The sequence below is a fragment of the Bos mutus genome, chromosome X (genome assembly GCF_027580195.1).
Source record: "Bos mutus isolate GX-2022 chromosome X, NWIPB_WYAK_1.1, whole genome shotgun sequence".
NCBI classification, from domain to species: domain Eukaryota; kingdom Metazoa; phylum Chordata; class Mammalia; order Artiodactyla; family Bovidae; genus Bos; species Bos mutus.
The window spans coordinates 69,859,438-69,881,134 of NC_091646.1; the positions used below are offsets into that span (position 1 = coordinate 69,859,438).

The 21,697-nt window shown below is 41.3% G+C and overlaps 1 protein-coding gene across 1 annotated transcript in view; it reads right to left on the reverse strand.

Annotated features, from left to right (window-relative positions):
- Window positions 1-398: 398 nt before the first annotated feature.
- The window catches only part of FMN2 (formin 2), a 159,134-nt gene continuing 137,835 nt past the window's right edge, over window positions 399-21,697 (reverse strand). Inside the window, exons 7-8 of the mRNA XM_070366590.1 lie at window positions 1,310-1,371; window positions 399-413 (exon numbers count right to left, since the gene is read on the reverse strand). Coding sequence (XP_070222691.1) covers window positions 399-413; window positions 1,310-1,371 — 77 coding nt within the window. The remainder of the gene's footprint in view (window positions 414-1,309; window positions 1,372-21,697) is intronic.

The following is a 21,697-nucleotide window of genomic DNA, read 5'->3' on the forward strand; positions in this document are numbered from 1 at the left end:
GTGCACAAGCTACAGTTACACATACACCAATGAAATCTGACATGGTTACAACCTGCTGAAGACATTGTTCTCCCTGGTGTTTCCTTGTTTCTTCCACCTGGTTCTTGGTTGACAGAGGGTTGGCAGGAAGGATGAGGGAAATGAAAGCTCTGTATACCACTAAACAGTTCCATTTTTTCCAAGTTTTCCATCATGTAGTGACCACCAAGCAACAAAACACTCATGCCTTCCTCTCCAGTTCATTAATGAGTCACACACCTGTGCCCACAATGGGCACCAGGTGCCAGCACTGCGTTCGCCACAGCTGTGTATTTCACCCATGGACTGGGTGATGCTTCATGAGAAATACCTGCCCATGAAGGTCCTGGCCTCACAGGGACATCATGTGGACATGTGCTTTAAAAGTACCGAATCTAAGGACAGACACCCAGGTGGAACACACTGTCCTCAAGGGAGCGGTTGAGGAAGAGGGTCAGCAAAGCCAGGACCAACCAAATCAGGCCCCACTTAATCACAGAGGCTTAAATACCAGGCAGACCACAGGCAAGAACAGAAACCAAGGAAGAAAACATGGCCACACTGAGACTTTCCTAGATTCAATCAAGCACATTGAAGAGAATCGCTTTCTTACTACGTGAATCAATGTTATTTAATGCCAAGCCCCAGCAAAAGTCATTTCACACAGCACCCGCCACCCCCTCCGTCCCCCAAGACTGCACTTCCCCAGGGCACGTGCCCTGGTCCGTTCTCCTCATGCCGGTTTCCGGCCACCTTTCTAAGAGAAAGTGGTACCAGGAGAAAGATACCATGTCCTGACGCTCAGTGAAGGAAACTGTGGCAGACAGAGAAACAGAGACAGAATGAAACCACATCCCACCTCACCACAACACAGCATGTGTGACTTGGGCAGGTGGTGTAGACTCTCTCTGCCAAGTTTCCTCATCTGTAAAATAGGGCAATAATAGCAGCTACTGAGGGTTTTCATATCAAGAGTAAATGCATTAGCACATCACACAATGTTCCTCTCAAATTAACCCTCTGCCTAAGCATTGATTATATTTCAAAAGAAGGAATCTGAAAGACCGCACATACAACATGCTTTGAATCACAATTTTTAAAACTGTGAGACCATGCATTCATTCAAAGTATTTCTAGAAAGTATACATTTTAACAAATCCAGACTTATGTAAATTCAGTGCCCCCGTATCAAACTTCCTCAGAGGACATGGAGGCAATGAGGCCAGAGGTGGACATTGACAAGAACTGTGCGTGTGTCACATTCGCACACAGAAAACCTCCTGTTACTCACATTCTCATAGAGAGCTTGAAGGGTCTCCAGGTCAACCACAGAATTGTCCAAGTTCACCACAGCTGTGTGAAAAAGACAAAACAGACAGTATAAATTGCCATAAACCAGCTGTGAAAAGTGTCTGACCACCTCAAACAATAGTGACCATCCACAGAGCAGACTTCATGACCTGCAGGCAGCAGGTGACGCTCTGCCTTCACTGCAGCTGCTCCCCTCATCGACAAAGACTGAGCTGAGCTGGGAATTTCAATACGGCAGGTGTCAAGTGTCACAGCTTTCACACTCTCCACAAACACAAAATCCCAAGAATAGGCCCCCACGGCCAGAGAGAAACCCACCGTCTGTCTCTTTCATGACTCACCTGAATAAATTTGAAAAATCTGCTTAATACCAGAAAAATAGGCAACTCACTCATGTTACTGCCACATCCTGGTTTTATGCCAATAAATGCACATATCTGCCAATTTATCTAAAGACATTTGGCAAAGGTTGTATCTAATCACTAAATTGATAGACAATATGGAAACAGGTGCATTTCCTGTTACAACCCTATAAATTGTAATAATCAAAGGATAATTCTTTGATTATAGTTTTGAAATTGGCAAAGGTGTCTGTTCAGCGAGGCAGTAGGTGTGGACGATGGAGAAAGTTCATTTCTTTGGATGAGATCTTCAAGAAACATGCACTGTTTATAGCGCACCCTCAACTGGAACTGTGTGGGGAAGGGGAGAGATGAGACTTAGAACTTGTATTATATTACATGATAGTTGATCTAGCTGTAGGGAAAATTCATGGTACCCAAGGAGGGTTAAACCTCTTCTCCACCTGATTGTTCCACCTGAAGCTTTCTTCACACTGATGCCTGTCTTCTGTTTCACTGTTTGCATGGATTGCCAGTGATCAAGGATGTTAAGAGCTCTGACAATAAAAAGTTCTTTAAAAAAAATCTTACAAGCCATGAGAAGGGTAAATGCATCTTGATCCATTAACTCAATTAGAGGAGGGTTGCAGCTTCAGAAGTGATGAAAGCACTGGATACTTAGAGCAATAAAGGCGGAGGGGACTGGGAGAAGCAGGGACAATAGTCTCCTCCACCAGAGTCAAGCCGTGAGCTTGGTCCTGCTGGGCCAGGAGGATGCGACTCCAGCAGGGCTTTCCCTCCCCCATACAGCTGGCTATGAGTAGTTGAAGCTCAGAAACAACAAGGGATGGATTAGAACAGAGGCAGTGCCATCTTATATTTGAAAAGCTTGTATCTTTTTTAGAAGCAACATTTTATGCATTGAAGTCACATTAGAGGGACTTCCCTGTTGGTCCAGTGATAAAGAATCTACATGCCAACGCAGAGGACATGGCTTTGATCCTTGATCCAGGAACTAAAGTCCCATATGCCATGCGGCAACTAAGCTGCAGCTACTGAGTCCACGCACCACCACTAGAGTCTGTGAGCTGCAATAAGAGATCCTGCATGATAAAGTGAAGGTTCTGTGCATCGCACCTGAGACCTGAGGCAGTCAAATTAATTAGTTAAAAGCAATCACATAAGAGAAATCCTAATGTCCTCCATGATTATCAGTTACTTTATTCCTCTGGACAATGAGCCATCAAAATAATCCTTACATACAAATATATATATCAACAGAGAAAACAGAAAACCTTCATAACTGAACAAATGACCAAGCATGACTCAACACACACATAAACCAGCCCACCACACTTTATGCATATTAACAACATGTTGAGTAAACCACAGTTATTCTAAGTGTATCATGATAAATATGTGTGTTCTTTAGATTTTTGTACATATAAATATTTTGGAAAAAGTTTTTGTGAGACCCAAGTTTTTAGTCAAAACCATCTGTAATACAGTGAAAGGAACATGCCAAGTTTCAGTGTGTAAACTTTGATTTTCTCCATCATAGGCTATAAGTTCACAACTTTTTTTTTTAATCCATTAATAGTTTACTGTATGAGATGAGGAAATAAGTTTGTGTTATGACATTGTTTGACATTTTTGTTGGAACTTAATAGTCAATAGTCCTAAATAGTTCATGTACCTTGAAAATAGTCAATAGTCCTAAATAGTTCATGTACCTTGAGAATACATATATAATATGTATATATAAGATATAATTTTTTCTGTTTATATATTCTAAGTCCTTATTTGTATTTTCCCTCTTGATCTGTTTTGACCAAAGTGGTTTAAAGTTACTCTTATTAATGTGCCTGTCTCTCCTTGTAAGTATTACATAGTTTCTTTCTTATGTAGTTGCATCTGTATTTAGAGGGACATGAATTCAAATTTATTATAATTTCATTGTGAATTATAGCTGTTAGTATTAAGAATATGTTTTCATTGTTTTGTTGTTGTTCACATAATGTTCCTGGCCTGAATTTTAAGTTGTCACATATCAAGATCATAACTCTTGCTTTTTTGATTCACATGTGTTGGGCCTAATTTCACTTCTCTTCATACTTCAGCCTTTCTGAAATACTTTGTTATACCTAGGTTTTATTTAGAAGCAGAAGATATTAAGAAGAGGTGGCAAGAATACACAGAAGAACTATACAAAAAAGATCTTCATGACCCAGATAATCATGATGGTGTGATCACTCACCTAGAGCCAGACATCCTGGAATGTGAAGTCAAGTGGGCCTTAAGAATCATCGCTATGAATAAAGCTAGTACCAGGTGATAGATTCCATTTGAGCTATTTCAAATCCTAAAAGATGATGCTGTGACAGTGCTGCACTCAATATGTCAGCAAATTTGGAAAACTCAGCAGTGGCCACAGGACTGGAAAAGGTCAGTTTTCATTCCAATCCCAAAGAAAGACGATGCCAAAGAATGCTCAAACTACCACACAATTACACTCATCTCACACGCTAGCAAAGGAATGCTCAAAATTCTCCAAGTCAGGCTTCAACAGTACATGAACCATGAACTTCCAGATGTTCAAGCTGGATTTAGAAAAGACAGAGGAACAGGAGATCAAATTGCAAACATCCGTTGGATCACTGAAAAAGCAAGAGAGTTCCAGAAAAGCATCTACTTCTGCTTTATTGACTATGTCAAAGCCTTTGAATGTGTGGATAACAACAAACTGGAAAATTCTTCAAGAGATGGGAATACCTGACCACCTGACCTGAAATTTGAGAAATCTGTATGCAGGTCAGGAAGCAACAGTTAGAACTGGACATGGAACAACAGACTGGTTCCAAATAGGAAAAGGAGTACGTCAAGGCTGTATATTGTCATCCTGCTTATTTAACTTATACGCACAGTACATCACAAGAAACGCTGGGCTAGATGAAACACAAGCTGGAATCAAGATTGCTGGGAGAAATATCAGTAACCTCAGGTATGCAAATGACACCACCCTTACGGCAGAAAGTGAAGAGGAACTAAAGAGCCTCTTGATGAAAGTGTAAGAGAAGAGCAAAAAAGTTGGCTTAAAACTCAACATTCAGAAAACTAAGATTATGGCATCTGGTCCCATCACTTCATGGCAAATAGATGGGTAAACAGTGGAAACACTGACAGATTTTATTTTCTTGGGCTCCAAAATCACTGCAGATGGTGACTGCAGCCAGGAAATTAAAAGACGCTTGCGCTTTGGAAGAAAAGCTATGACCAATCTAGACTGCATATTAAAAAGCAGAGGCATCACTTTGCCAACAAAGGTCCATCCGGTCAAAGCTATGGTTTTTCCAGTAGTCATGTATAGACGTGAGAGTTGGACAATACAGAAAGCTGAGCACTGAAGAATTGATGTTTTTGAACTGTGGTGTTGGAGAAGACTCTTGGGAGTCCCTTGGATTGCAAGGAGATCCAATCAGTCCATCCTAAAGGAAATCAGTCCTGAATATTCATTGGAAGGACTGATGATGAAGCTGAAACTCCAATACTTTGGCCACCTGATGCAAAGAATTGACTCATTTGAAAAGACCCTGATGCTGGGAAAGATTGAAGGCAGGAGGAGAAGGGGATGATAGAGGATGAAATAGTTGGATGGCATCACTGACTCAACGGACATGAGTTTGAGTAAGCTCCGGGAGTTGGTGATGGATAGGGAGGCCTGGTGTGCTGCAGTCCATGGTGTCACAGAGTTGGACACGACTGAGCAACTGAACTGAACTGAAGTTTTATTTATTTTTGATGCATTTTAAATTTCCCCTACCTTAACCTGTGTGCCAATATATTGGGTTGGCCAAAAAGTCCATTTGATTTTTTTTCTGTAAGATGGCTCTAGTAGCACTTAGTTGTTCTTTAACTTCATTTGAAATCATTGTCTTAGATTGTACTGTATATTGTCATATCAGTGTGCATTAAAAAAAAAAAATCAGGGGGCGGTCCTAAGATGGTGGAGGAATAGGACGGGGAAACCACTTTCTCCCCCACAAATTCATCAAGAGAACATTTAAATGCTGACTAAATTCCACAAAACAATTTCTGAGTGCCAGCAGAGGACATCAGGCACCCAGAAAAGCAGCCCATTGTCTTCTAAAGGAAGTAGGAGAAAATACAAAAGACAAAAAAAGAGACAAAAGAGGTAGGGACAGAGCTCCGTCCCGGGAAGGGAGTCTTAAAAAGAGAGGTTTCCAAACACCAGGAAACACTCACTGCCAAGTCTGTGGTGAGCCTTGGAACCACAGAGGGCAACATAACTGGGAGGAAAAATAAATAAATAATTAAACCCCACAGATTACAAGCCCAACAATAACTCCCCCAGTGGAGAAGCAGCACAGACGCCTGCACCCGCCACTAGCAAGCAGGGGCTGGGCATGGAGGCGTGGGTTGCATTGCTTAGAGTAAGAACCAGGCCTGAATGCCCTAAGGGCAATCTGAGGGAACTAACTTGGGCTAGCAAACCAGACTGTGGGATAGCTACCACGGGAAAAGCCCTAACTTAAGACACCGCCAGACCCGCTCACAGAACAAAGGACTGCACAGAGCTAGTTGGCTGCACCTCCTCCAGTGACAGGCAGCCAGAGCCGGAAGGGGGCAATCGCAGCCCCAGAGAGACATTATCTACCAAACTGCAAGCAGGCTTCTTTGCTAACTAAGACTTCTTGGGGTTCTGGACACTCAACATCTGCCTGAGAAGGTGTGGCGGTTGTACACCCAGAAAACCGCGCACCAGGGACGGGGGAGGCGATAAGTCGCAGTGACTGTGCTCGTCAAACACCTCATCACCTGAGCTGCTCGGACCTGGAAAGGGCACAAAGTGCAGGTCCAACTGAGTCTTCGCCTCTGAGGACTTCCTGAGTGCCTGAACCTGAGCGGCTTAGAATTGGGAGGTGCATGCAGGCCAGGGCTGGCCTCGGACAGTTCCCGGCAGAGCAACATAGAGGCTGAGCAGTGTGGGCAGGAAGGACACATGCGCCCTGAACGAGGGCAGGCCCAGTGTGGCTGAGACACTGTGAACACACACCAGTGTTATTTGTTTGCAGCCCCCCTCCCTCCCCACAGCGCAACTGAACAAGTGAGCTTAAAAAAGTGTTCACCACTGCCCCTCTTGTGTCAGAGCAGAAATCAGACACGGAAGAGACCAGCAAACAGAAGAAGATAAAACAGAGGGAACCTCCTTGGAAGTGACAGGTGCAATAGATTCAAACCCTGTAGTTAGAATAGACTACATAGGAAAGGGCCTATAGATCTTGAGAAATATAAGCTGGACCAAGGAACTATCCGAAAATGAACTGACCCCACACTGTCCACAACAACACCAGAGAAAGTTCTAGATATATTTTTACTATTTTTACTATCATTCTTCTTTATGTAATTAAAAAAAAAATTTAAGTCCTCTATTACTCCTTTACTTTTCATTTTTATAACCTACTATTACTTAGCAAAAAAAAGACCCTATTTTTTAAAGGTAACTTCATATATATATATATATATTCTTTTTATAATTTTTGTGACTTTTTTTTTCTTCTTTTCAATACTATATTTTTAAAAATCCAACCTCTACTGTAGATTTTTAATCTTTGCTTTTTGGTATTTGTTATCAATTTTGTACCTTTAAGAACCCAATCTTCAGTACCCATTTTTACTTGGGAGTGACATTATTGGCTTGACTCCTCTCTCCCCCTTTGGACTCTCCTTTTTCTCCACCAGGTCACCTCTATCTCCCCCCTCCCCTTTCTCTTCTCTACTCAACTCTGTGAATCTCTTTGTGTGTTCCAGATGGTGGAGAACACTTAGGGAACTGATTACTGTCTGGATCTGTCTCTCTCCTTTTGATTCCCCCCCTTTATCCTCCTGGCCACCTCTGTCCCCTTCCTTTCTCTTCTCTTCTCTGTATAACTCTGTGAACATCTCTGAGCGATTCAGACTGTGGAGCGCACATAAGGAAGTGATTACTGGCTAGCTTGCTGTCTCCTCTTTTGATTCCACCTCATCTCATCCTGGTCACCTCTAACCCCCTTCTCTCTCTTCTCTTCTCCATGTAACTCTGGGAACCTCTCTGGGTGTCCCTCACTGTGGAGAAACTTTTCATCTTTAACCTAGATGTTTTATCAATGGTGCTGTATAGATGGAGAAATCTTGAGACTACTGTAAAAATAAGACTGAAAACCAGAAGCAGGAGGCTTAAGTCCAAATCCTGAGAACACCAGAGAACTCCTGACTCCAGGGAACATTAATCGACAGGAGCTCATCAAACGCCTCCATACCTACACTGAAACCAAGCAGCACCCAAGGGCCAACAAGTTCCAGAGCAAGACATACCATGCAAATTCTCCAGCAACACAGGAACATAGCCCTGAGCTTCAATATATAGGATGCCCAAAGTTACTCCAAACCCACTGACATCTCATAACTCATCACTGGACACTTTATTGCACTCCACAGAGAAGAAATCCAGCTCCATCCACTAGAACACCGACATAAGCTTCCTTAGCCAGGAAGCCTTGACAAGACACCTGTACAACCCCACCTACAGCGAGGAAACTCCACAATAAAGAGAACTCCACAAACTGCCAGAATACAGAAAGGCCACCCCAAACTCAGCAATATAAACAAGATGAAGAGACAGAGGAATACTCAGCAGATAAAGGAACAGGATAAATGCCCACCAAACCAAAAAAAGAGGAAGAGATAGGGAATCTACCTGATAAAGAATTCCAAATAATGATAGTGAAATGATCCAAAATCTTGAAATCAAAATGGAATCACAGATAAATAGCCTGGAGATAAAGATTGAGAAGACGCAAGAAAAGTTTAACAAGGATCTAGAAGAAATAAAAAAGAGTCAATATATAATAAATAATGCGATAAATGAGATCAAAAACACTCTGGAGGCAACAAATAGTAGAATAAAGGAGGCAGAAGATAGGATTAGTGAAGCAGAAGATAGAATGGTAGAAATAAATGAATCAGAAAGGAAAAAAGGAAAAGGAATTAAAAGAAATGAGGACAATCTCAGAGACCTCCAGGACAATATTAAACGCCCCAACATTCGAATCATATGAGTCCCAGAAGAAGAAGACAAAAAGAAAGACCATGAGAAAACACTTGAGATAATAGTTGAAAACTTGCCTAAAATGGGGAAGGAAATAGTCACCCAAGTCTAAGAAACTCAGAGAGTCCCGAACAGGATAAACCTAACGTGAAACACCCCAAGACACATATTAATCAAATTAACAAAGATCAAACACAAAGAACAAATATTAAAAGCAGCAAGGGAAAAACAACAAATAACACACAAGGGGATTCCCATAAGGATAACAGCTGACCTTTCAATAGAAACTCTTCAAGCCAGGAGGGAATGGCAGGACATACTTAAAGTGATGAAAGAAAATAACCTACAGCCCAGATTACTGTACCCAGCAAGGATCTCATTCAAATATGAAAGAGAAATCAAAAGCTTTACAGATAAGCAAAAGCTGAGAGAATTCAGCACCACCAAACCGGCTCTGCAACAAATGCTAAAGGATCTTCTCTAGACAGGAAACACAGAAAAGGGTGTATAAACTCAAACCCAAAACAAAAGTAAATGGCAATGGGATCATACTTATCAATAATTACCTTAAACGTAAATGGGTTGAATGCCCCAACCAAAAGACAAAGACTGGCTGAATGGATACAAAAACAAGACCCCTACATATGTTGTCTACAAGAGACCCACCTCAAAACAGGGGACACATACAGACTGAAAGTGAAGGGCTGGAAAAAGATTTTCCATGCAAAGAGAGACCAAAAGAAAGCAGGAGTAGCAATACTTATATCAGATAAAATAGACTTTAAAACAAAGGCTGTGAAAAGAGACAAAGAAGGACACTACATAATGATCAAAGGATCAATCCAAGAAGAAGATATAACAATTATAAATATATATGCACCCAACATAGGAGCACCGCAATATATAAGACAAATGCTAACAAGTATGAAAGGGGAAATTAACAGTAACAGGATAATAGTGAGAGACTTTAATCCCCACTCACACTTATGGATAGATCAACTAAATAGAAAATTAATAAGGAAACACAAACTTTAAATGATACAATAGACCAGTTAGAGCTAATTGATTTCTATAGGACATTTCACCCCAAAACCATGAATTTTACCTTGTTCTCAAGCGCACATGGAACCTTCTCCAGGATAGATCACATCCTGGGCCATAAATCTAGCCTTGGTAAATTCAAAAAAATTGAAATCATTCCAAGTATCTTTTCTGACCACAATGCAGTAAGATTAGATCTCAATTACAGGAGAAAAACTATTAAAAATTCCAACATATGGAGGCTGAACAACACGCTGCTGAATAACAAACCAATCACAGAAGAATCAAAAAAGAAATCAAAATTTCCATAGAAATGAGTGAAAATGAAGACACAACAACCCAACACCTGTGGGACACTGTAAAAGCAGTGCTAGGGGGAAAGTTCATAGCAATACAGGCATACCTCAGGAAACAAGAAGTCAAATAAATAACCTAACTTTACACCTAAAGCAACCAGAAAAGGAAGAAATGAAGAACCTCAGGGTTAGTAGAAGGAAAGAAATCTTTAAAATTAGGGCAGAAATAAATGCAAAAGAAACAAGAGAGACCATATCAAAAATCAACAAAGCCAAAAGCTGGTTCTTTGAAAGGATAAACAAAATTGACAAACCATTAGCCAGACTCATCAAGAAACAAAGGGAGAAAAATCAAATCAATAAAATTAAAAATGAAAATGGAGAGATCACAACAGACAACACAGAAATACAAGGGATCATAAGAGACTACTATCAGCAAACATATGCCAATAAAATGGACAACATGGAAGAAATGGACAAATTCTTAGAAAAGTACAACTTTCCAAAACTGGACCAGGAAGAAATAGAAAATCTTAACAGACCCATCACAAGCACGGAAATTGCAACTGTAATCGGAAAGCTTCCAGCAAACAAAAGCCCAGGTCCAGACGTCTTCACAGCTGAATTCTACCAAAAATTTAGAGAAGAGCTAACACCTGTCTTACTCAAACTCTTCCAGAAAATTGCAGAGGAAGGTAAACTTCCAAACTCATTCTATGAGGCCACCATCACCCTAATTCCAAAACCTGACAAAGATGCCACAAAAAAAGAAAACTACAGGCCAATAGCACTGATGAACATAGATGCGAAAATCCTTAACAAAATTCTAGCAATCAGAATCCAACAACACATTAAAAAGACCATATATCATGACCAAGTGGGCTTTATATCAGGGATGCAAGGATTCCTCAATATCTGCAAATCAATCAATGTAATACACCACATCAAAATTTTGAAAAATAAAAGCCATATGATTATCTCAATATATGCAGAGAAAGCCTTCGATAAAACTCAACATCCATTTATGATAAAAACTCTTCAGAAAGCAGGAATGCAAGGAATATACCTCAACATAATAAAAGCTATATATGACAAACCCATAACAAACATTATCCTCAATGGTGAAAAATGAAAGCATTTCCCCTAAAGTCAGGAACAAGAGAAGGGTGCCCACTTTCACCACTACTATTCAACATAGTTATGGAAGTTTTGTCCACAGCAATCAGAGCAGGAAAAGAAATAAAAGGAATCCAAATTGGAAAAGAAGTAAAACTCTCACTGTTTGCAGATGACATGATCCTCTACATCAGTTCAGTTCAGTTCAGTTGCTCAGTCGTGTCTGACTCTTTGCAACCCCATGAATCACAGCACACCAGGCCTCCCTGTCCATCACCAACTCCCAGAGTTCACTGACTCATGTCCATCGAATCAGTGATGCCATCTAGCCATCTAATCCTCTGTCGTCCCCTTCTCCTCTTGCCCCCAATCCCTCCCAGCATCAGAGTCTTTTCCAATGAGTCAACTCTTCGCATGAGGTGGCCAAAGTACTGGAGTTTCAGCTTCAGCATCATTCCTTTCAAAGAAATCCCAGGGCTGATCTCCTTCAGAATGGACTGGTTGGATCTCCTTGCAGTCCAAGGGACTCTCAAGAGTCTTCTCCAACACCACAGTTCAAAAGCATCAATTCTTTGGTGCTCAGCCTTCTTCACAGTCCAACTCTCACATCCATACATGACCACAGGAAAAACCATAGTCTTGACTAGACAGACCTTTGTTGGCAAAGTAATGTCTCTGCTTTTGAATATGCTATCTAGGTTGGTCATAACTTTCCTTCCAAGGAGTAAGCATCTTTTAATTGCATGGCTACAGTCACCATCTGCAGTGATTTTGGAGCCCAGAAAAATAAAGTCTGACACTGTTTCCACTGTTTCCCCATCTATTTCCCATGAAGTGATGGGACCAGATGCCACAATCTTCATATTCTGAATGTTGAACTTTAAGCCAACTTTTTCACTCTCTACTTTCACTTTCATCAAGAGGCTTTTGAGTTCCTCTTCACTTTCTGCCATAAGGGTGGTATCATCTGCATATCTGAGGTTATTGATATTTTTCCCAGCAATCTTGATTCCAGCTTGTGCTTCTTCCAGTCCAGCGTTTCTCATGATGTACTCTGCATATAAGTTAAATAAGCAGGGTGACAATATACAGCCTTGATGAACTCCTTTTCCTATTTGGAACCAGTCTGTTGTTCCATGTCCAGTTCTAACTGTTGCTTCCTGACCTGCATACAGGTTTCTCAAGAGGCAGGTCAGGTGGTCTGGTACTCCCATCTCTTTCAGAATTTTCTACAGTTTATTGTGATCCACACAGTCAAAGGCTTTGGCATAGTCAATAAAGCAGAAGTAGATGTTTTTCTGGAACTCTCTTGCTTTTTCCATGATCCAGCAGATGTTGGCAATTTGATCTCTGGTTCCTCTGCCTTTTCTAAAACCAGCTTGAACATCAGGAAGTTCACGGTTCACATATTGCTGAAGCCTGGCTTGGAGAATTTTGAGCATTACTTTACTAGCGTGTGAGATGAGTGCAATTGTGCGGTAGTTTGAGCGTTCTTTGGCATTGCCTTTCTTTGGGATTGGAATGAAAACTGACCTTTTCCAGTCCTGTGGCCACTGCTGAGTTTTCCAAATTTGCTGGCATAATGAGTGCAGCACTTTCACAGCATCATCTTTCAGGATTTGAAACAGCTAAACTGGAATTCCATCACCTCCACTAGCTTTGTTCGTAGTGATGCTTTCTAAGGCCCACTTGACTTCACATTCCAGGATGTCTGGCTCTAGGTCAGTGATCACACCATCATGATTATCTGGGTCATGAAGATCTTTTTTGTACAGTTCTTCTGTGTATTCTTGCCATCTCTTCTTAATATCTTCTGCTTCTGTTACCCTAAAGACTCCACCTGAAAATTACTAGAGCTAATCAATGAATATAGTAAAGTTTCAGGATATAAAATCAACACACAGAAATCCCTTGCATTCCTATACACTAATAATGAGAAAATAGAAAGAGAAATTTAGGAAACAATTCCATTCACCATTGCAACGAAAAGAATGAAATACTTAGGAATATATCTACCTAAATAAACTAAAGATCTATATATAGAAAACTATAAAACACTGGTGAAAGAAATCAAAGAGGACACTAATAAATGGAAAAATATACCATGTTCATGGATCAGAAGAATCAATACAGTGAAAATGAGTATACTACCCAAAGCAATCTATAGATTCAATGCAATCCCTATCAAACTACCAACAGTATTTTTCACTGAACCAGAACAAATAATTCCACAATTTGTATGGAAATACAAAAACCCTCAAATATCCAAAGCAATCTTGAAAAAGAAGAATGGATCTGGAGGAATCAACCTGCCTGGCTTCAGGCTCTACTACAAAGCCACAGTCTTCAAGACAGTATGGTACTGGCACAAAGACAGAAATATAGATCAATGGAACAAAACAGAAAGCCCAGAGATAAATCCACACTCATATGAACACCTTATCTTCGACAAAGGAGGCAAGAATATACAATGGAGAAAGGACAATCTCTTTAACAAGTGGTGCTGGGAAAACTGGTCAAGCACTTGTAAAAGAATGAAAGTAGAACACTTTCTAACACATACACAAAAATAAAGTGGATTAAAGATCTAAATGTAAGACCAGAAACTATAAAACTCCTAGAGGAGAACATAGGCAAAACACTCTCCGACATAAATCACAGCAGGATCCTCTATGACCCACCTCCCAGAATATTGGAAATAAAAGCAAAAATAAACAAATGGGACCTAATTAACCTTAAAAGCTTCTGCACAACAAAGGAAACTGTAAGCAAGGTGAAAAGACAGCCTTCAGAATGGGAGAAAGTAATAGCAAATGAAGCAACTGACAAACAACTAATCTCAAAAATATACAAGCAACTCCTGCAGCTCAATTCCAGAAAAATAAACGACCCAATCAAAAAATGGGCCAAAGAACTAAACAGACATTTCTCCAAAGAAGACATACAGATGGCTAACAAACACATGAAAAGATGCTCAACATCACTCATTATCAGAGAAATGCAAATCAAAACCACAATGAGGTACCATTTCACGCCAGTCAGAATGGCTGCGATCCAAAAGTCTACAAGCAATAAATGCTGGAGAGGATGTGGAGAAAAGGGAACCCTCTTACACTGTGGGAATGCAAACTAGTACAGCCACTATGGAGAACAGTGTGGAGATTCCTTAAAAAACTGGAAATAGAACTGCCATACGACCCAGCAATCCCACTGCTGGGCATACACACTGAGGAAACCAGAATTGAAAGAGACACGTGTACCCCAATGTTCATCGCAACACTGTTTATAATAGCCAGGACATGGAATCAACCTAGATGTCCATCAGCAGATGAATGGATAAGAAAGCTGTGGTACATATACACAATGGAGTATTACTCAGCCATTAAAAAGAATACATTTGAATCAGTTCCAATGGGGTGGATTAGAGCCCCATTAGAACTGGAGCCTATTATACAGAGTGAAGTAAGCCAGAAAGAAAAACACCAATACAGTATACTAACGCATATATATGGAATTTAGAAAGATGGTAACGACAACCCTGTATGTGAGACAGCAAAAAAGACACATATGTATAGAACAGTCTTTTGGACTCTGTGGGAGAGGCAGAGGGTGGGATGATTTGGGAGAATTGCATTGAAACATGTATAATATCATATAAGAAACAAATCGCCAGTCCAGGTTCAATGCAGGATACAGGATGCTTGGGGCTGGTGCACTGGGATGACCCAGAGGGATGGTACGGGGAGGGATGTGGCAGGGGGATTCAGGATGGGGAACATGTGTATACCCGTGGCGGATTCATGTTGATGTATGGCAAAACCAATATAGTATTGTTTAGTAATTAGCCTCCAATTAAATAAATTTATATTTAAAATAAACAAATAAATAAAATGGATAACCAAAAAAAACAAACAAACATCAAAACTGGTGAGTTTTTGTGCAGTCATTTTAACAATAAAAATGGAAGAAGAAAAGCAACATTTTTGACATATTATACTTCATTACTTTAAGAAAGGTTAAGAATGCAACTGTAACACCGTTTCATTAGAAAACTATTATTCAGTGGCAGGCACAGGGGTAAAAGAACTGCTCCACTAGTAGCTACCAGAATACTCAGGGATAGAGTCACCACAAAACATCCTATAAAGTTCTGTCAGTTGAGAAAGAGCATTTCCTCATTTTTAAGTGTTCTTATGCTTTACACTCAATGCTAGAAACTAGTTCATTTTTAAGTGTTCTCATGCTTTACACTCAATGCTAGAAACTAGTTCACCTTTCAGGAAAATAGTATGTCAAAGCAAGAAACAGAATCATCTGCCCATGTACTTAGATTTTGCTCACACCCATCACCAAGGTTAACCCTACCACTAAAGCCTAACCCCTCCCCACCGCCATCCTCCCTGCCTCCAGTACCCACTGGCAATGCGTGTGGGGTGTGGTGACACACAGCAGAGATGGTGATGAGAAAGCACATGGCTACAGGACATCCCAGCCTTTCAAGAGCCAAACAAACTACTCTCCTCTCAGATAAAGAAGTGTCAGTCATTCAGTCATGTTCATTCTTTTCGACCCCATGGACTGTAGCCTGCCAGTCTCTTCTGTCCATGGGATTTTCTAGGCAAGAATACTGAAGCAGGTTGCAATTCCCTTCTCCAGGGGATCTTCCTGACTCAGTGATTGAACCCACGGCTCCTGCACCAGGGCTTCCCTGGTGGCTCCAAGGTTAAAGCATTTGCCTGCAATGCGGGAGACCTGGGTTCGATCCCTGGGTCAGGAAGATCCCCTGGAGAAGGAAATGGCAACCCATTCCAGTATTCTTGCCTGGGGAATCCCATGGACAGAGGAGCCTGGTGGGCTATACTCCATGGAGTCACAAAGAGTCAGACACAACTGAGCTACTTCACTTCACTCCTGCACTGCAGGTGGATTATCTACCATCTGAGCCAAAAACTACACAGCCAACTTTGAAGAGTGGCTGATACACATAACTCTCATATCTGTCTCCATTCCGGAAACAGAAATGGACACAACCCAGTACTAATTCAGTGTTTCAGTAATAGTGATGTTTCCAAGCTAAGAACAATCAAATTTGCCTCATTTACGTTCCCCTTGAACTTGAACTCCCATCTCTCCCCTCTCACTTCTCACTTGAGAATTCCATCACAAGGCTGTCTCCCAGGCAAGGTTTGTAGTGGAACCGCTCAGAGCAAGGAAGGAGGAATAAAACCTTTACACTCTCCCTTCTCCATGAGTGGCCAGCTGGAGTTTCAAATACTCCCACATCTGGAAAACACAGCTCATTCCCTAAGGAATGAAGGAAGGGTATTGTGTGTGTGGGTGCCAATGAACATGCATGTGTGAATATGTGTCTGAATATCTATGTGGGCTTGTGTGTGCTTGCATGTGAGTGCACATGCACGTATTTATAGGAAATCACTCATTTTACAGCCGTTTTTACTAATGAGGAAGCTAAGAAACAGAGATGAGGAAGACATTTGTCCAGATTTACCCACCTAACCAGTGGCAGAGCTGAGCTTCAAATGTGCCTTAGACTGGATGGTTTAAACAACAGGAATCAGTTTTTAAGGTTCTGGAGACTGGAACTGGGGTGGATTCTCTTGCTGGCTGGCAGAGTCCTGGTTTTCCCTCCTCTTATTAGGATGCTAATCCCATGATGGGGGCTCCAGCCTCTTGGCCTCATCTCAACTTGATTAATCTCAAAGGCCCCACTTCTGGATAGTATCACATTGAAAAGTTAGGACTTCAGTGTAGGAACGGGGAGAAAGGGAGTGAACATTCCATCCATAACAGAAAACAGGGGGCCTGCCTGGTCCCAGAATCCACGTCCCCAACATTGCTAGACTACACCAGAAAGTGGAGGGAAACCCAGGGAAGCAGAGATGCTAAGAAGAAATGTGCTTAGATGGTTAGTCATCCCCAAGGACCACACCAGGGAGATACTCTGTGTTTCCCTACATACTCTCTGAGCAACTAGTTCCTAAAAGGGGGGCATAGGAAGTTCCATCTAGAGGTACCACCAGACTCATAAATAATCACAATATGCTTCAGTTCATTGATAGCCATAGCCTAGACTGCTTTTTATATAAAATTTTTTTATTTATCTTTGCTTGGTTCCATCAAGAATGAACAACTCCATTAATTGTTTTTTTAAAAAATATTTTTCTTCACTTAACTCAGAGATGTGAAAAAGAAACCCACAACTTCTTTTCTCTAAGAAACAGAGTCAATAAGCAAACAGGGTCTTACAAAATGACCCTTAAAGCAAGAGACAAAATTTACTAAATTGATATTCTCCGAAGTTTTAAAATTCCATATTGGTGGCCAAAAGTATTATGTTCTCCTGCCAGTTCTGTTTTTGCATTTTATTAGATAACAGAGGTCCTCACTCTGAGACAAGCTAACATACTATAGACAACACTGAACAAGGAGTCAGATGGATGGGTGTCCTTATTAAGGGGAAGCCTCAGATACGCTTGATCTATAAGCTGCAATTCTCTCCCTGCAAAATAGAAATTAACTGGACCATTTTACACAACCATCAGTAACAATGGGGTGGGAGTGTACAATTCAAAGCAATACTGAATTCCATCTCTTTGGATACTGATAAAAAGATTTGATTATGAAAGATTTTAGAATGTATCTCCTGTTTGTCAGAAGCAATTACCTTTTTTTTTTAATTTTATTTTTAAACTTTACAATATTGTATTAGTTTTGCCAAATATCGAAATGATTACCTTTTTAAGCATCTGCAACCTCAGGCAATTCCTTCCTATACAATGGTCAGGATGAGGCTCCTTAGCTCTGAGCCCCTTTAAAGGGGTCAACGAGCGAATATCAAAACATCCACAACACAGGATCCAATGAAGAGTCAGAAATAGACAGATGTTACAGGAATTTCTGATTTAAATCTAAAAGCATGTTACTGTCCTTATAAGGTATCCTTAACTACATTTTTTAAAAAATGAAAAAGTGTTTGAAAAGCAATTAAGCTTAGAGACCAAATAATAAAAATAACCATGTTTCATTTACTTTATCAACTATATTGCTGATGTAATACTATGCAGTTTTACATAAATCTCATTTAAACGCAATAGAAATTTCAATGACATACTTTAGTATTCATTGCCCTTGTGCAAACAATACCAACTGGCTTTATACAGGAAAGGCATGAAAAGGAGGGAAGGAACTGGGGGTCACTGTCCTGGAGGGACAGTGACACACACTTCCCTGTGAGGGATCTTTACACACTTCTTAGGTGTGTCTCACCACTGTATCTGCAATCACTGTTGACATGCGTGCACAAAGGGAGCAGAACTGGGTAGGCAGTTAACACTTCAGCGCCTGGGCCTCCATGTGACTGGCGGCACCAGTAAGAAAAGCCATGCTCCAGAGGCAGTTCCTGCAAGGTCCTCAGACATACCTGCCACACTAACATCTGAAACGGGGGTCTGCTGGTGACACTAAAGGTACATAGGCCTGTGGATTAGATGAAATCTCTTAGAGATGCACAAGAGCATGAGAGCCCCATGCAGGAGTCCACAGCGGGGATCCTTAGGGAGGCTTTCCCCTAATAGCCTGGGTGCAGCTCTGGCTGTGCTGGGTTTCCAGTGTCTCGTGCAGACTGAGGACAACAGACCCCTCGCTGTGTGGTATGACTGCATTGGCACAGAGCAAATCTTTCAGAAAAGATACTGGTGAGAGGATCTCCAAGTACAGACAGCCAGGAAACATCAGGGTTACAGAGCAGGCTTTTCAAACTCTTGTGTTCCTGCTGGGCAATAAATGTTGGTTTAATAAATATCTAAACAAGAGAGAATTAGATCAGAAATTGCTTTGTCCAACCCTACTACCTGTGTGCCTGGAAAATGTCCACTTCACACTTGTTGTCCAGGCAGCATTATGAACGGCACCCCTTCCATTCTCAGAAGTATCTCACCCTGGATGATAAACCACGTGGATACTCTACCCAGCAGTGAGACTAGGGGCTGGGAGGATAAAGCTGACCCTTATGAAATTCAGAATTCTTTTACAGCTACTGTTATCTACCAAAATGGACCTGAGAGTTTTGAATACTGCACTGACTCCTTATGGATCAAAAGTTGTACAGAAAATTCAGTTTATTTTCACTAAACTGCAAATCTATAGCTACTCTCATAATACCAATTTTTGAGAACAATACTGGATTATTTAAAGGAATCCTCCCATTGAGAACAATTAAAAATGCTGAACAAAATATATTTGAAAAATATTTTAAAGGCTTCAAAGAGCTGACAAGATAGGAACTAGCATTTTAATCAAAATACAGGAGATAACCTTCAGAGATGAGCCAGCTCAGAGCCTGCCTCTGCCCCGAGAGTATCTGCGTTTGTGCTCAGTTGCTTCAGTCGTGCCTGACTCTTTGCGACCCTATGGACTGTAGCCCACCAGGCTCCTCTGTCCATGGAATTTTCCAGGCAAGAATACTGGAGTGGGTTGCCATGCCCTCCTCCAGGGGATCTTCCCAACCCAGGGACTGAACGTGGGTCTCTTACTTCTTCTGCACTGGCAGGTAGGTTCTTTACCACTAGGGCCCCCTGGGAAACTTACAAAGGTACCTGCCTGACCCAACAAACTGAACTCTGTACTGATAGTTTCTGGGGCTCAGGGCCATCCAAAGTACAGATTCTAGACCCTCTGACAATAAATTGGGACTCAAACGACTACACACTCAGGGACTATGCACATAATGTGACTTTCAACTTTGATAATACATTATTTTGGTTGGGCTTCCCTGCTGGCTCAGAGGGTAAAGCCTCTGCCTGCAATGCAGGAGACCTGTGTTTGATCCCCAAAACACCAATACAGTATACTAATGCATATATATGGAATTTAGAAAGATGGTAACAATAACCCTGTGTACGAGACAGCAAAAGAGACACTGATGTATAGAACAGCCTTATGGACTCTGTGGGAGAGGGAGAGGGTGGGAAGATTTGGGAGAATGGCATTGAAACATGTAAAATATCATGTATGAAACGAGTTGCCAGTCCAGGTTCTATGCACGATACTGGATGCTTGGGGCTGGTGCACTGGGACGACCCAGAGGGATGGTATGGGGAGGGAGGAGGGTTCAGGATGGGGAACACATGTATACCTGTGGTGGATTCATTTTGATATTTGGCAAAACTAATACAATTATATAAAGTTTAAAAATAAAATAAAATTTAAAAAAAAAAGGAAGATCCCTGGAAAAGGAAATGGCAACCCACTCCAGTATTCTCGCCTGGAGAATCCCATGGACAGAGGAGCCTGCTGGGCTACAGTCCAGGGGGTCGCAAAGAGTCAGACACAACTGAGCGACTTCACTTTCACTTTTACTTTTATTTCGGTTTAATGACTATTTTTCTGCACATTAGAAGGTAAATGGGTCTATACCTCGTGGTTTCCTACCTGATATTTATCAAATATGGGATGAGGTCATATGGTTAACTCCCGAAAAGAGATGCCTACTATCTAATGTTCCCATATGCTGGGAACAAACAGAGTCATCCCCAGAAGTTAGCCAACAACATAATTATAACGATTGGAAACAATTGGTATTTTTGCCTCAAGAAATATGCAATGTAATCATTCCTGTGTTCTCCAATCCCAGTTCAGGTCCTCCCTTTGCCTGGCCAGGCACTGATTGGGACTGGAAATCTGAGTCATGCTGGTGTGCTCCAAACAGGACTTACTGGATATGTGGCTCTTACCTGTGGGCATGGCTTCCCCTTGCTGGATACGGAGATGCACCCGAGGTTTACCTTTTACTCAGGGCTTCACATCTTCAGAGCTTCCAGAGAAGCCTGCTCATCTGCCACAAGTGAAGCTCGCTAGGCAAGGTCTGTATTTCACTGGTATGACCATATGGCTGCAATATTCATTCCCTCTCTGGAAACTACAGATATTATGCCACAAGTTGATGCCCTGAATAACTGTACTCAACAGGATTTACAAGATTCTGAAAAAGTTATTTCAGCCCTTAACAGTGAACAAATACAAATTAGAAAGGTGATTTTACAAAGCAGATTGGCTTTAGGTATTCTAATGGCCTCACAGGGAGGAACTTGTACTATTATTCATACCCAATGTTGTACATATATACCAGTTGAGTTTAGTCGCTCAGTCGTGTCCGACTCTGTGACTCCATGAACTGCAGCACGCCAGGCCTCCCTGTCCATCACCAACTCCTGGAGTTCACCCAAACTCATGTCCATTGAGTCAGGGATGCCATTCAACCATTTCATCCTCTGTCGTCCCCTTCTCCTCCTGCCTTCAATCTTTTCCAGCATCAGGATCTTTTCAAATGACTCAGCTCTTCGCATTAGGTGGCCAAAGTATTGGAGTTTCAGCTTCAACATCAGTCCTTCCAATGAACACTCAGGACTGATCTCCTTTAGGATGGACTGGTTGGATCTCCTTGCAGTCCA